Here is a 15,323-nt window from a genome sequence, read left to right on the forward strand (position 1 = left end):
TCTATGGATGGGTTCAAAACTGATTTAATGCTTCAGTGTAATACTGCACTATGTAAGATGAAAGCCTGACATCTCAAAGGGTATTGTCATGACGTGAGGAAATGAACACAGCCAGGAGAAAGAAAGCAAATTTAAATGGAAGAGCAGTGAAGTTACCTCTTCAAGGTGTGCATGATTCTGCTTTTTATGTCCTTCTGGTCTGCTGGAGAGAGTGTCAAGTGAGTTCAGTAGAAAAATGGTAGTTAGAATCTATCAAGACACTTGTGGGAATAAAAAGAGTGCAGGGAAAATTGCTTTTTCTTTCTGCAGTGCAGTTTTAGACTGGAATGTATTTAGCCATTGGAGTGTTTTGCTCTGAAGCAAACAGCTAATGGTTTTCTAATACTGCATCTGAAAAAAAATTTCTTCCTTAAAATAGGGAGATGGGAACATATTTAATGGGACAAGGTGTCCTTATTTTCCATGATAACTTATTGAAATCTACCTATTATTGTGAACAGATTTTTAGTAATGTGGGTTTTTGGACTCCTTAATTGAGCTTCTCACCTTAGAATGATTCTGTTATGCTTCTAGAAGTTGAAGAAGAAATAATCTCAAACTAAAAAAATAATTGGAATATAGGGTTTAGATATCAAGTTCTTAATTTTTGTTGTGCACGGTATCTCCAAGTCAGTTAGATAGGAGCTGGAATGATGTAAACAAATTTTAATTTCCCTGATGTTTCTAGAAGGTCTTCAAATGCCATACTATAACAATCTCCAGATAGCTTATTGTATACGTGCTTTTGTAAACAAGGTCTCATACTACTTCCTCAGGAAGACAAGGAATAGTTTTGTTGAAGAGAGTGGGAGGACTGTGGGATTTGCATTCCTTTAAAACTGTCACAAGTCCTGAATTCTTACAGCTATTAAAATGCGCAACGTAGATTTTTTTTTTTTTTTTCCCTTTCCTGAAAGCTTTGGTGTGTGCATGCTAAAAACAGCTTGTGTGGTCCTGTGATTTGTGTTTGGGTTTTTTAGCGAGAGCAGTCGTGCTGCTTGTAGGCTTATCTTATGAGATGCTTCAGGATGCAGGGGAATGACGGCTTCATCTTGATTTTGTAGATGCTTTTGCTAGAATTCAGGTTAGTGTAACTTCTTTAGGAGAGCACACTTATGAAGGTGGGTGCAACAAATAGTGCAAGTTTTTCTTGTTACAGTGGTAGCAGCGATGTGAATAGGCCCTTGTTTCAGATGAAGGTTAAGATCTAAGATAAAGATGTTAAATAACTGCCCTATCCACTGGTGTAAAAGGGAATTTGAGTACAGAATTGTGGGTATTTTTTCACATCTGCATGCAAGTTTAGAATGAAAATATTTCTGATAAAAAGAAAAAAAAAATTGATCCTAAAGAACTAAATCTCATAAACTTATTCACAAAGAAGTGACCGTTCCCCCTTACTCAGCATTTGTGAGACTGCTTCTTGAGTACTGTGTCCGGTTTTGAGCTCCCCAGAAAGATGCTGACATAGCCACGTGAATCTGTGAATCCAGTGGAGGGCCCCCAAGAAGCAGAAGAGGCTGGAGCACATGAGGTATGAGGAGAGGCTGAGAGAGCTGGGTTTACTCAGCCTTAGGAGGAAAAGGCTCAACTAGCTGGCTGGAGGATATAGAGAAGATGGAGCCAGATTCTTGGAAGCATGTGGCAATAGGATGAGAGGCAATGGGTGTGATTTGGAAGAATGGGAAATTTTGATTAAATATAAGGAAAATAATTTTTCTGTGAGAGTGGTAAAATACTGGAAGAAGTTGCCCAGAGAGGTTGTGGAACCTCCATCCTTGGAGGTGTTCAAGGCTAAGTTGGACGTGGCCCTCGGCAACCTGCTGTAATTAGATCTGCTTTGAGCTGGGGGCTGGACCCGATGACCACTGGAGGTCCCTTCCAACGTTGGTTATTCCATGGTTAGAGAGATAAACTCATGGATTGCAGGAGAGTTTGCCCAGGTTTAGACATTAGCATTTAATCCTTGAACCCCTGTACAAATATGTGCCTTAGGGCTTGTAGTATGTACTCTGAGGCTTGCATCAGACCTGAGGAAAGAAATTATTACTTTCTGCCTCTTGCTTGGCTTTTTGATTGACTGCATTTATTGTGTCTGTAACGTAAAACTGAAGTGAGTAGAAAATTGGCTGACCTAGAAAAAGACTATGATCTCCTTGAGATCTTTTAATTGACCGTCCTGGTTTCAGCTGGGATAAGAGTTAATTTTCTTCCTAGTAGCTGGTATAGTGCTGTGTTTTGGATTTAGGATGAGAATAATGTTGATAACACACTGATGTTTTAGTTGTTGCTCACTAGTGTTTACACTAAGTCAAGGGCTTTTCAGCTTCCCATGCTCTGCCAGGTGCACGAGAAGCTGGGAGGGGGCACAGCCAGGACAGCTGACCCAGCCTGGCCAAAGGGCTATCCCGTACCATATGACGTCATGCTCAGTATATAAACTGGGGAGTTGGCTGGGAGGCGGTGATCGCTGCTCGGGGACTGGCTGAGCATACGTTGGTGAGTGGTGAGCAATTGCATCATGCATCACTTGCTTTGTATATTCAAAAAAATTTTTTTTAATGTCATTTTAGTTATTAAACTATTCTTATCTCAACCCACACGCTTTCTTACTTTTACTCTTCGAATTCTCTCCCCCATCCCACCGGGGGCTGGGGAGCAAGCGAGTGGCTATGTGGTGCTTAGTTGCTGGCTGGGGTTAAACCACAGCAGTCCTTTTTGGCGCCTAACGTGGATCACAAAGGGTTTGAGATAATAACAGATTAACTAGAGCATATTAAGGAATTTTTATCTGTTAACAGTTGCTAGTCACAATATTGATTCATCTGTTCTTGATATTAGCTTATCTGATCTGCACCATGCTCTTTTTTTGCTGTACATGTTAAAGATTGGTGTTGGGTTTTGCAGTTTGCTGTGCTCTGCAGTGATTAGTGATGTTTTGCCTGGGAGATTTGTTATTAAAACACTGGCCTTGAGCTTAATCTGGTGTTTGGGCTTTGTACTGAAGCCATTACTGTACTTCAGGTACCACCTCATGGAGACAATTAGCTATTATACCTCTTCTTCTGAGAAGTTTTTGATGGAGGAAATACAGAATGGCACCTTTGCTACCTTCTTCTGTGATGTTTCCTCCTTACAATAACTTTTCAGTACCTTGAACGTCCTTGGGTAGTTAAGATACTTCTGTTGGTATTTCTTGGGAATATTGTTTTGGTTTTGTCTAAGGTTAATAAGCAATTTAAAAATATCATCCAGAGATCTGCTCCAAGGCTGGATAGTTGTGAGTGGCAGGGTGTGTGGGATAGCATGGGCAAGTACCTAGGACAGTGGGCACCTCCAGTGTTTTGGAACTTCACCCCTGCACAAGTGCAGAATCCTTAAGAACTAGTAAAGTATTTGGAAAAAGTATGTTGTCACCCTGGCAACTCCAGAGAGAGACAGATCACTGCATCGTGCTGGGGCCTGGCCCATGCTTACTGGGCCCTGTTCAACATTATTCAGAACCCTCAAGGGGAAGAGGTCTCTGTGTCTGACGACAAAACAACAGGCGCTGTGGCTACTCCAACCCTGGCGACAGGCACTGCAGCTGAACCAGACAACCAGCCCATGCCAGTATCAGTCGACCCTATACACAAGAAGAAATACACAAGAAAATCAGCTTGTTTAGTAAGGGATGAAAATGAACCAGGGCCATCATGAGAATAGGAGGAGGAAGAGGCAGAACTCATAAACGAGGTGGTAACCACCTGATCTTTGTTCCTCGGTGAGTGGCGAGATATGTGAAAAGATTTCAGCTATCATCCTGGCAAGCACATGGTCACCTGAGTGCTCCAATGCTGGGATAATGGGGCCAGTAGCCTGGAACTGGAAGGTAGGGAAGCCAAGCAGCTGGGATCCCTTTCTAGGGAAGAGGGCATTGACAAAGCGATTGGAAAAGGGGCACAAGCCCTCGGCCTCTGGAGGCAACTCCTGTCAGGCATGAAGGAAAGGTATCCCTTCAAGGAAGATGTTATTTGTCACCCAGGCAAGCGGACCACCATGGAGAGAGGTATCCAGTACCTGAGGGAATTAGCCGTGCTGGAGGTGATTTATAATGACCTGGACAATGAGCAGTTATCCAGAGATCCAGATGAAGACAAGTGCATGCGACCCATGTGGTGGAAGTTGGTACGGAGTGCACCAGTGTAGTGTGCCAACTCATTGGCAGTAATGACCTGGGAGGACGGAGGAGGACAAACAGTGGATGAATTGGCTGGCCGACTGCGGCAATACAAAAAAGTCTCTCTTCTTCCCTACAGCCTGCATCTCGGCTGTGGAGAAACTGTCCCAGGAGGTCCAGCAACTCAAAGGGGATATGTCCTACTCCCCACCTCTACGGACCAGTATCTCAGCTATTAGGAGTAAGCATCCCTCTGCTCAAGAGAGAGAATATAGTGGGTACACACCACAGGCCACCTTGTGGTTTTATCTGCGTGACCATGGAGAGGACATGAGGAAGCGGGATGGAAAAACCCGTGCCTCTAGGGTCGAGGTAGATATGTGAGTTGCAAGGAAAAAAACCCACAAAAGGGGGTTCTCCCAGGAGAATTGCTGCTCCAGTTTCCAGTGAGCAGTTCCTCAGACAGAGTAGAAGGGCTGATCTTATTCCTGATCTTAGTTCCTGATCTTAATGAAGTGACTTTGATTTGTATTTACAAGAAGTGAGTAACGAATACTGTGACAAGGACTAGAGGGGCCCTGCCTCCAGCTAGGTGGAGGAAACGGACAACCGAGTTTACTGCACTGTATGGATTCGATGTCCTGGCACATCAGCCCCACAGGTGTATAAGGCTCTAGGGGACACTAGTGCACTGTACCCTAATGCCATCAAACCATACAGGGGCAGAACCCGTCTGCATTTCTGGAGTGACAGGGGGATCCCAACAGCTGACTGTATTGGAGGCTGAAGTGAGCCTAACTGGGAATGAGTGGCAAAAGCACCCCATTGCAACTGGCCCAGCGGCTCCATGCATCCTTGGCATAGACTGCGTCAGGAGAGGGTATTTCAAGGACCCAAACGGGTACCAGTGGGCTTTTGGCATAGCTGCCTTGGAGACGGAGGAAATTAAACAGCTGTCTACCCTGCCCAGTCTCTCAAAGGACCCTTCTATTGTGGGGTTGCTGAGGGTCAAAGAACAAGAGGTGCTGATCGCCACACAATGGTATCTTCTTTGAGGAAGAGATATTGGCAGCATATGAAGGAATTGGAGCTGCTTCGGAAGTGGTTGGTACCAAAGCACAGTTTCTCCTGGCACCCCGACTGCCAGTGCTGAGCTGGATGCTCAATGGGAAGGAACCCTCTACACATCATGCAACTGACGCTACGTGGAGTAAGTGGGTCGCACTGATCACACAACAAGCTCGAATAGGAAACTCCAGTCTCCCAGGGATCTTGGAAGTGATCATGGACTGGCCAGAAGGTGAAGGTTTCGGAATATCACCAGAGGAGGAGGTGACGAATGCTGAGGAGGCCCCACTGTACAATAAGCTGCCAGAAAATGAGAAGCAATATGCCCTGTTCACTGATGGGTCCTGCTGTTGTGTGAGAAGGCATCGGAGGTGAAAGGCTACTGTAGAGAGTCCTATATGACAAGTAGCAGAAACTGCTGAAGGCGAAGGTGAATCGAGTCAGTTTGCAGAGGTGAAAGCCATCCAGCTGGCTTTGGATATTGCTGAATGAGAAAAATGGCCAGTACTTTATACTAACTCATGGATGGTGGCAAATGCCCTGTGGGGCTGGTTACAGCAATGGAAACAGAACAACTGGCAGCACAGAGGCAAACCCATCTGGGCTGCCGCATTGTGGCAAGATATTGTTCCACGCGTAGAGAACCTGGTTGTAAAAGTATGTCATGTAGATGCTCACTTACCCCAGAGTCGGGCCACTGAAGAACATCAAAACAACCAGCAGGTGGATCAGGCTGCTAAGACTGAAGTGGCTCAGGTGGTTCTGGGCTGGCAACATAAGAGTGAATTATTTCTAGGTTGGTGGGCCCATGACACCTCAGGCCATCAAGGAGGAGGTGCAACATATAGATGGGCTCGTGATCGAGGGATGGACTTGACCATGGACACTATTGCACAGGTTATCCATGAATGTGGAACATGTGCTGCAATCAAACAGGCCAAGTGGTTAAAGCCTCTCTGGTATGGAGGACAATGGCTGAAATATAAACATGGAGAGGCCTGGTAGATTGATTATATCACACTCCCACAAACCTGACAAGGCAAGCACCATGTGCTTACAATGGTGGAAGCAACCACTGGATGGCTGGAAACATATCCCGTGCTCCATGCCACCGCCTGGAACACTCTCCTGGGCCTTGAAAAGCAAGTCTTAATGGTGACATTGCACCCCAGAAAAAGTTGAGTCAGACAACAGGACTCATTTCTAAAACACCCTTATAGACACCTGGGCCAAAGAGCATGGCATTGAGTGGGTATATCACATCCCTTATCATGCACCAGCCTCTGGGAAAATCAAACAACGCAATGGACTGTTAAAGACTACACTGAGAGCAATGGGTGCTAGGACATTCAAACGCTGGGACACACATTTAGCAAAAGCCCCCTGGTTAGTCAACACTAGGGGATCTGACAGTCGAGCTGGCCCTGCTGTGAGAGCACATTGCCGGCTCATGTCCAGCTTTTGATCCACCAGTACTCCCAAGTCCTTCTCTGCAGGGCTGCTCTCAATCCCTTCATCCCCTTGCCTGTATTGATACTGGGGGTTGCCCCAATCCAGGTACAGGACCTTGCACTTGGCCTTGTTGAACCCCATGGGCCAACTTCTCGAGCTTGTCCAGGTCCCTCTGAATGGCATCTTTGTTATCATAAGATTTGTTGAAACCATAGTCTTAATCTTGCACGCTTTTTTTCCCCCTCCCAGAAAAGGAAATGAATCACTAAGCTGTAGCCACCTTCTTTCTTGGTCTCTGGAACTGAACTTGCTGCTCTTCGGCAGCAGGCTTGGAGCTCGCAGCGTGTAAGCCTTCGTTTGAAGGCTAATGTGTGGATTCATAAGGCATTCTTGGAGAAACTAATAGGCTTGTATCTAAAATGTGGCTACAAATATGTCTTCTATAGGCAATTCTAGAGTGTATTTATAGTCATCGTATGCTTCATGAAAAGTCCATGGAATTGCATTCAGAGTATTTCTTTAATGTTTAATTCAGATAGGATAGTATAGAGCTTCTCAGCTTACGTGGTAGCTGGTGTGAGAGTACAAGGATGTATGAACACATTGGTAGAAGAACACTGGGAGGTGAAATTGATTGGATTGAATGTGTTGAATCAATACAGGTATTCCCAAAAGGGCCTTTCTCAGTGAAATGTTGTTTTGGACTGTGTGGAATAACTTGTTTAGTTTTAGCATTTGTCACAAGCAGGGGTGCCTCTAAAGACCTGCAAAAAAATTGATATGCTTTTATTCTGATTAAGATTGTGTATAGGTTTGGGTTTGGTGGTGGGGGGGTTTTTTTAAGCTATTTTTTGGTATTAGCTGACCTCAGATCTGTACCCTGATGATGAAAGGATGTAGCCTTTCATCTCTTCCAGATGAACTTCCAGTTACCTGGGAAAGACATTAAAAGCTTTCATGTTTATTAGATGCTAGGTAATTTGCAAAGTAGTCGCTACCAATTTTTTGTCTGCTTATCCAGAAATTAGCTATTAGTAGACAGCCACAGGTAGCAGGTCTCTCGTGTGCCTGCTCCTGAATAGCTGCTATGGTCTGTCAGTGTGAAGATGCAAAATTCAACTTGAATTCATCAAGCTGTGAAATTGTAGTAATTGGAGCTTTGGTGCATGATCTTTCTCAGATCTGGATGCAATAAAATTCTGCAGTTTCATGAATTGGAGCTACAGTGATACAGTTAAGCAATCTTGAGAGTAATAGAGAAGAGAAAGCTTTCGTGGTTTCTCCTGTGCAGCGTTGGCTTACCAAGTCTGTTGATTGTCATGGTGCTGCTGCCTCTCCTCTCTTCCCGACAGCTGCTGGTTCTTGTTTGCTGAGATCTATCGAATGAGTTTGTGGAGCGGCGCTGTAAAGATTATTAGGGTCTAATAAATAACCTTCTGCTAACAATTATGTTTCCAACCTGGATCAGTTCAGTGTTGGAGGCACGCTGTGCTGAAAATCAGATTAGCCTTGGTTGTGCAAGCCAGAGGGTGATGCAGAGGACTCGAAGCGGGAGTGAGTGGGGCAGGGGCAGTTCCCTTGGCTGGCACCGTTCCTGAAGAAAACAGTGTATGAACCTGTGGTCTGCATTAAAGGTTTAAATTGCCATCATCTGAGCTGCAGCGTGGTAAGCAAGTGTTCCTACACCTCTTCCAAAGCATGGTAATTTTCTAACTTAAGCCACCACTGTATGTTTTTAAAACTACTTCAGTATTAAACCGGGCCTCAAAGCACTACAAGTTAGTTATCTACATCTGGGGTAAGTGCTGTTGCTGAAAGAGAAGTTCCTACTGTGTCTTTACTCTTCTGTTTCCACACTTGCACCAATTCTAAAGTCCCCGCAACTATGGTGAGAATTGAGAATTTGCTCTGCTTGAAACTTTGTTCTGGATGTCCGTGTCAGCAAAAGGGAAGAGGTAGAAATGAGTATCAGGAGGAAGGTGCTGGTGCAGTTTATACTCAGTGACTGCATAGCTGTAGCATAATTGCTTCTGAAAAATTACTTTCAAGATATATAACGCCAGGCTTGAAATACAGACTTGCTTCATAACCTGAGATGATCAGGTGCTTTCCAAATTATGCAGTGTCTGGTGAGGCCAGCAAGTACATGTGCCTTTATTGATTCATCAGCTTTACAGAGGTTAGTACAACTCTGTCTTCCTTTCCTATATGATAGTATGAGTGCCACAGGTGAATAACTGGTTTTATTCTGTCTGCTGGCCCCGACCCCTCATTAATTATTTGCTGTTGTCCTTTTTTGATATATTTACGATCAACCTCTTCCCTAAGTGTTGATGTTTGTTTGATTAGAATATTTTTTAAAATACATTTCTTATTATTCTTATTATATTGGGCTACAAGATGCAATTTGAGTACAGCCTAGAGAAATTTAAGCAACATCCTAGATGCATCATTGTCCTAGCCCTCTTTTCAGTGTGGTATTAGTATTAATATTGGCATTTATTGAAATGTATTATCTTGGTTTCCTTCTTGTCTTCTAGCTGCTCCCACGCACATCTGGCAACATCCTTCATAATGTATTTGGATACCAGAGAGCTGCGGAATTGTACACTAATCTTAATCTGTTTAGATTACCTACTAGAAGGCTAGGAGTACTGGCAAAAAGAAATCTATTCTGCAAGGAGTAAGACTTGTCACCTTTGATGCTACAGATGCTGCAGATGGGGGATTTATGTCTTGGAGAGCGTTCGTTCACATGTAGTTATTCTATTATAGCATAGCTATTCCGTAACTTTTAGGAATACAGATAATGGATGGGTTTCTATGGTTTGATACATTGACTTTTGAGATCTAATCTTTAACTTAATTCTTTGAACAAGTAGTCTAGTTAAAACCATGATGTTTTTCCTCCCAGTGTGAAGTTCAGTGAGCCCTTGCCTTGTAGCTATGAGTTCTTCTGTAATAGTCACAAATATTATGTATTACAGTAATCATACTTGAGATGGACATGTACATGTATTATACAACTAATCAAGCTCTTATCTTCAGGAGATGGTATGTAAGCAGCAAGATGACTTTTAGTGTGGATTTTATGCAGAAAGCCTTGCTTTGTTCTGTGTGCTGACATATATGCAATGTTGAGACTGTGTATACAATGACTTTTTTGTCTGTGGTGTCATGTCCACCTCATGGATGAGTACAGTGTTTACATCAGCATCTTTAGGCTAATGGCTATGGAGACACAGATTATGCTTGTTTTGTTACAGTGATATAGGCTTCCAAAGTTGAGTCTATTTTGATATTTTCCAGTTACTTTTTCAGTTCGTTGAAAATTCTGAGAATACATTGTTTAGAAACTATTTGTTTCTATTTTGTTTTTCCTTGTAGTGCGCCTGGGAAGGCTCACTGTTCTGTTATTTGTGCCTACCTAGTTCTTGGTGAAGGGGGAAGGCAGTTTTTTCATTTCGGTTGGCCTGGATGTAAACAGTGCTCTCAATATAGCTTCGCAAGCTAAAGAACTTTAATGAGATGTTAGATTAAACTGCACTAAATTGGTAACTGTGACTTTGGTTATATCAACAACTTGGCAACCTCGTATATGGAGACTGACAGTATTTATCAGTAATGGCTGAACCTAGCTGAAAGTACTTTGAGCTGGGCAGGGGGGATGCAGAGCTTATAGCTGATCGGAGGGCCAGGGACTACTCTGAAATGCCTATCTGTCATTTCTTGAATTAATATCTCACATCTGCCTCTCTTTAAATTTTTGCTATAGATAAATCATGTTGTGCACAATGGAGGATTATACAAAAGGCCTTTCAATGAAGCTTTTGAAGAAACACCAATGCTGGTTGCTGTGCTGACCTACGTAGGCTATGGTGTTCTCACTCTCTTTGGATATCTACGAGATTTCATGCGGCAGTGGAAGATTGAGAAGTGTCAAAACGCAACAGAAAGAGAAGAACAAAAGGTAACCACTAGGAAATAATGGCCAGCGAGAAATGATGTGGCTGAGGCTATAGCCTGAGCATTTCTTTTGGGAGCGGGGTTGTTCAGTTTTCTGCTATTTTCCTTGTCTTCTGAATGCCCCAAATATTATGCTAGTACTGCTGTGTTGTTAAACAAAATAATGTTTCTTTTAGTTGGATTATTTTTTGGCATAGTAGTTCCCTCATCTGGTTCACTGCAAAGCTGCATCAACAGTTATATCAACGTGCTGAGAGATGCCCCAGCTGCAGAAACAAAGGTCTGGGGGAAAGAGACCGCATATGTCGGCATCAGCAGCTAAAGAAATGCTTATCAAAGGATCTGGTTTGAGTTTGAAAGCAGTGGGAGGCTTTCTGATGCTGCTCTGGTGGCTGTGTTTTGATTTGGAAGCATGCTATTAATTCTCTTTAGCCTAAGCAGTTGCAAAGAAAAGCTTGTGGATGAGAACCAGAGCACAAGCTGGATGACTTTAAATTCATCTGGAGTCCAGAACACTAGCAGGTTAGCTGGTGAATAATCTGAGGTACAGACTTCTGACCAGCTGATAGCAATTAAAAAGAATGAATTCATAATAAGACCTATTCACAAAAGCTTCTGTTGCCAGGTGAAAAGTCTTGCCTGCTTCAGCAGTTAGTCTGGAATAGATAATCCTAATTTTGAGTAGTTGCAAAATATTTTTAGAGGCCTTTACTCCCTACAGGAATTAATTACTGTTGAGACGGCTACTGTTTAAACTTGCAGTTTGCAAGCTATTTCCTGCTCTTAGCGTGAGCCCTCCCAGCAGTGTTGAATACCAGTGAGCTTTGCTCCAAAGGTGGAGTGAATTGGCTTACTCTTGCCGATTTGAGTGCCATTTTTCTCAACTGCTTTGGGGAGCCTGTCTGGCTCTTAAAATGTTAAGGGAGTTTGTTTTCCAGTTGCTGGTTTCTGGTTCTCTGTGCAGCCACACAAGCAGTTGGCTAGCAGAAAATAGGGAGGGCAGGAAGGACATGTCACTAATGCAAACAAATGATCAAGGATGGGAGGGGGAAAGAAAAAAAAGGAAGGCTTCTTTGGAGGCAGCACTGGAGTAAAGCGCATGTAATCTTATGGTAGATTACCTAAGATGCAGTAAATTAATCAATGCCTAAAACTACTTCACAGTAGCTTCTTTGTGTGAGCACAGTGAGGTAGAATTAAGCTGATTCATAATAAGGTACTTAATTCCAAAATAGAAACATTCTCATTGGAGTTTAATGAGTAATAGGTATTTCATATTGGTTAAAAGTACAAGACTTTAAATTTACACTACTTCCAAAACTGACTTCTGGAATCTGGAAGTAAAAATCTTGGATCCCTTTTAACAGTTACAAAATCTGAATAAGGATTGCTGGCTAAATCTCAACTTGAAACTTTATGTGTTCATTAATGTCATTTCAGCTAGTCTGGTTTATGTCACCTGAGAATGTGACACCCTTGTATTTTTCTGTGTATAAACTAGAAGTTGATACAGAAGAGAACAGTCAAACATTTGCAGAAATCTACCAAGACATTAGAATGAAGGTTTAAATATTGGTCTGTACTCATGGTACTTGAGGATTATGAAGGGGTGACTGAGGTGTTGGTGCAGTTACTCTATACTGTAGTTGTTATATTTCTGTTGCACAGCTTTTGTGAAACGCTTGTTCTGTTACCAATATGTAAGGTGCAAGACCACTTACAGTAGTCCTTTTCTGCGGGAGCAGTCCTGACTCTTTCATGAGAGTGTACAAAAGGAGGGCCTTGGGCAGTAGGTTTAATTTGGGAATACATTATTGATATTAGGCTCTTGGTAAAGATTGTTGCAGAGGACGTTGAAGCACAGAGTTTGTTAGCAACTGATTATCCAAGTTCTAAACAAAATTTAGCCTTAACGTTTTTTATAAATTAACTTAGCATTGCATCTTGCCCTGAAAGACATTTGCTTAACAAGTACACCTCCTGGACAGATGAACTGAAAACCTCTGAGTTTGTGTGTTGGTCATGGCTGGCAGGAAAGGGATGCATGTATTCTGTTTTTGTTTTGTACATAGGATGCCTGTGGATGGAGCTAGTAAGAAGTGCCAGCGAATATTGCGTAAGAATGAAAAATAGGAAATCCTGTTTAAAAAAGTTGTGGTGTTGAAGAAATCTCAGCTTAGTGTACTTCTGCAAATCACATTTCTAGTGCTTAGGTTGGAATAGCTGTTTCCAATATCGGACAAATAGAAAAGTGATCATGTGAGGTCTAGAACGTACAGTACTTATCCTCACACTTTGCTGCTTTAAGCTTTGTTTGCCTGCAAATGAATTGATGAGAGCACGTTGCAGTGTATCTAGTCTGGGAGCCAGGTTTTATTTTGGTGCGGGGGCGGGGGGTGTGTGCTCAGTTACTTGTTTTGAAACAGTTTCTCATGATTTTCAAATATTTGAATCTCTCAAGCTGCTGGCTGACAGCCCAATCATCTTTTGGTAAGGGAATGCAGATACTAGTGTGTAGAAAAGGCTTGAAACTCATGCTTTTTTTTTTTTTTATTGATACATGCAAATCAGAGGAGCTCTGGGGTTACCCTGGGGTAGTCTCTCGCAGGTTTGTGACCTCTGTGTGAAAAGTAACATTTTTGTTATTTGAATTCTAAAGAGCCAACTAGATGATTATGAATTTCTTAAGTATGAAGCAAAAGGCTTAGCTTTAGCTTTTTGAAGTAGTTCATAATTGCTTAGGTGAAAAGCTCAAAGCAAAGGCAGTGGGAGTAGCTGAACAGTGTGTCATGACCTGCTTTGTGAGCAAAACAAAATTACGTAGTGCGAGGAAGTATTTCATAAAGGGCTGAATGAACTTGTCCTGAAAGTCATGGAATTGAAGTATGTGGATTTTCTGTCTTGTGTTTCTGAAGGTAATCAGTTAAAAGCATAATGTAAACTTGGGTCCAAAATGTAGTACTAAAAACAAACACAAAAAAGCACCACCCTCAGTTTTTGTGTGTTTTGGAGGGCAATTTATTTCAGTAGAGCAAATCCTTCCTTAAATTGTCACTTAATATTATAATCTTAGTCTGTGCATTAGAATTAGAAACCGAGAGTGACCAAACTAATTTAAATTCCAACAGGTCTATATTGGGACTGTCTCTGATGGCAGGTGAATTCCTTGGAATTTACTAGAGCCTTGCATTGAAATTAATGATTCCAGGAAAACCTAATATTCATTCATTGTTGGAACGCAAAAGGGTGAAAAGGGACAGGCTTTGCTGGTACTGATTTCCAGGAAATAGTGTGATGGGTTTTGGCTTTGTTTAAAATATATCCAGCTGGGCTTTTCCTGGAAACCAGTGTTGTGTAGCACATCCTCTCTGCAGCATTCTCAGTCTGTTTTAGGCATGGGTAAGCGGCAAGATTAACAGTTCTCAATTACCCTGGAATCAATTTATGCACACCTAATTTAATGTAATGTCTGGTCATCCAATGTGGTTAAATTGGCAAAATGCTTGTAGGATTTTATAGGCAGGATGAAAATGACTTTTACCTTTCTTCTGGTCTGATTTGCCTGTTGATTACCTTGTACGTTTCGTGTACAGGAGCAACTGTGCAGATGAGGCCAGTAACTCTCTAACATACCTCTTCATGCTCAGTAGCTTGCCCAGTTAGGACATGTTTCTAGCATCTGGGGTTTTCAAACACTTGTTCACAGGAATCCAGCCGTAGAAGTATCTCAGGGGCAGTAAACTCTAGTCTTTTGCTCAGTGTTGTCTTAGCACCTGTATACCTCATCAGAGGCCTCCTGACAGTAGAAAGGCTACTCACAGTTATTGCTCCACTTTTTCTTGACTCATGTAGCAGTGGGATGGAACTAGTCTTTCTGCTTCATTTTAGAAGCCTGAAATTTATTGCAATTGTCTACTTGATTTCCATTCAGTTTTGTATTACCAGGGAATGCATTATGTGAATTGCAGATAAGCCCAGCTGGTGCTCATGGCACCATTTATTAGCTCAGGTGCAACGCTGTGAAAACTTGGCTCTAAAAGCAGCATAATCACTGCATTTGCATATCACTGGGCCCCAAGCTAATGGTTACAAAGCTGTCATTATGACCTTCACTTGTTGTAGTATTAATTTACAGTATGATGAAATCTTGGATTCCCAAATCACCTATACTAAGGTGCTGCACCCCAACAGAGAATTTTATTCTTCCCTTGTTTCACTCTTTTTCTTGAAATTGCCAAGCCTTTCAGGCTTCTGGGAGACCACTAGTACTTAGGTTTCTTCATCAGGCATCACCTTACTAATAGGGGATGTGTTCTAGGCTTAAATCAACAGGAATGGAGCTGTTAAGGATTTCTTACCTCCATGTTCATATGAATTCAAATGAAAGAACATGCTGCTTTTGCTCCCTCCTTTGGAAACAGTATAACCTTTGCAATTGTTTGACTGTGCTTATTGTGAAGATTGCTCAAAGAATCAACTCGCTCCTAGAATATTTTTCCTCCAAATGAAGCTGTTCCATCTCAGGCTGGTATTCTTAGAGTCTGTTACGGCTAGAAAAAGTGTTAGATGTGAAATAGGATGAGAACTTGATGGAAAAATAACAGTAAGTTCTAAAGGCCATTTAAAGGTGACAGTGATT

General features: G+C 42.3%; 1 protein-coding gene across 1 annotated transcript in view; it reads left to right on the top strand.

Annotated features, from left to right (window-relative positions):
* Positions 1–15,323, top strand: part of SPTLC2 (serine palmitoyltransferase long chain base subunit 2) — a gene marked incomplete at its 5' end in the record, with an annotated part of 76,599 nt that overhangs the window by 3,333 nt on the left and 57,943 nt on the right. Inside the window, one exon of the mRNA XM_082317241.1 lies at positions 10,494–10,688. Within this exon, the coding sequence (XP_082173367.1) occupies positions 10,494–10,688 (195 nt within the window). The remainder of the gene's footprint in view (positions 1–10,493; positions 10,689–15,323) is intronic.

Source organism: Platalea leucorodia (assembly GCF_965183815.1).
Source record: "Platalea leucorodia genome assembly, chromosome: 7".
Lineage (NCBI taxonomy): Eukaryota > Metazoa > Chordata > Aves > Pelecaniformes > Threskiornithidae > Platalea > Platalea leucorodia.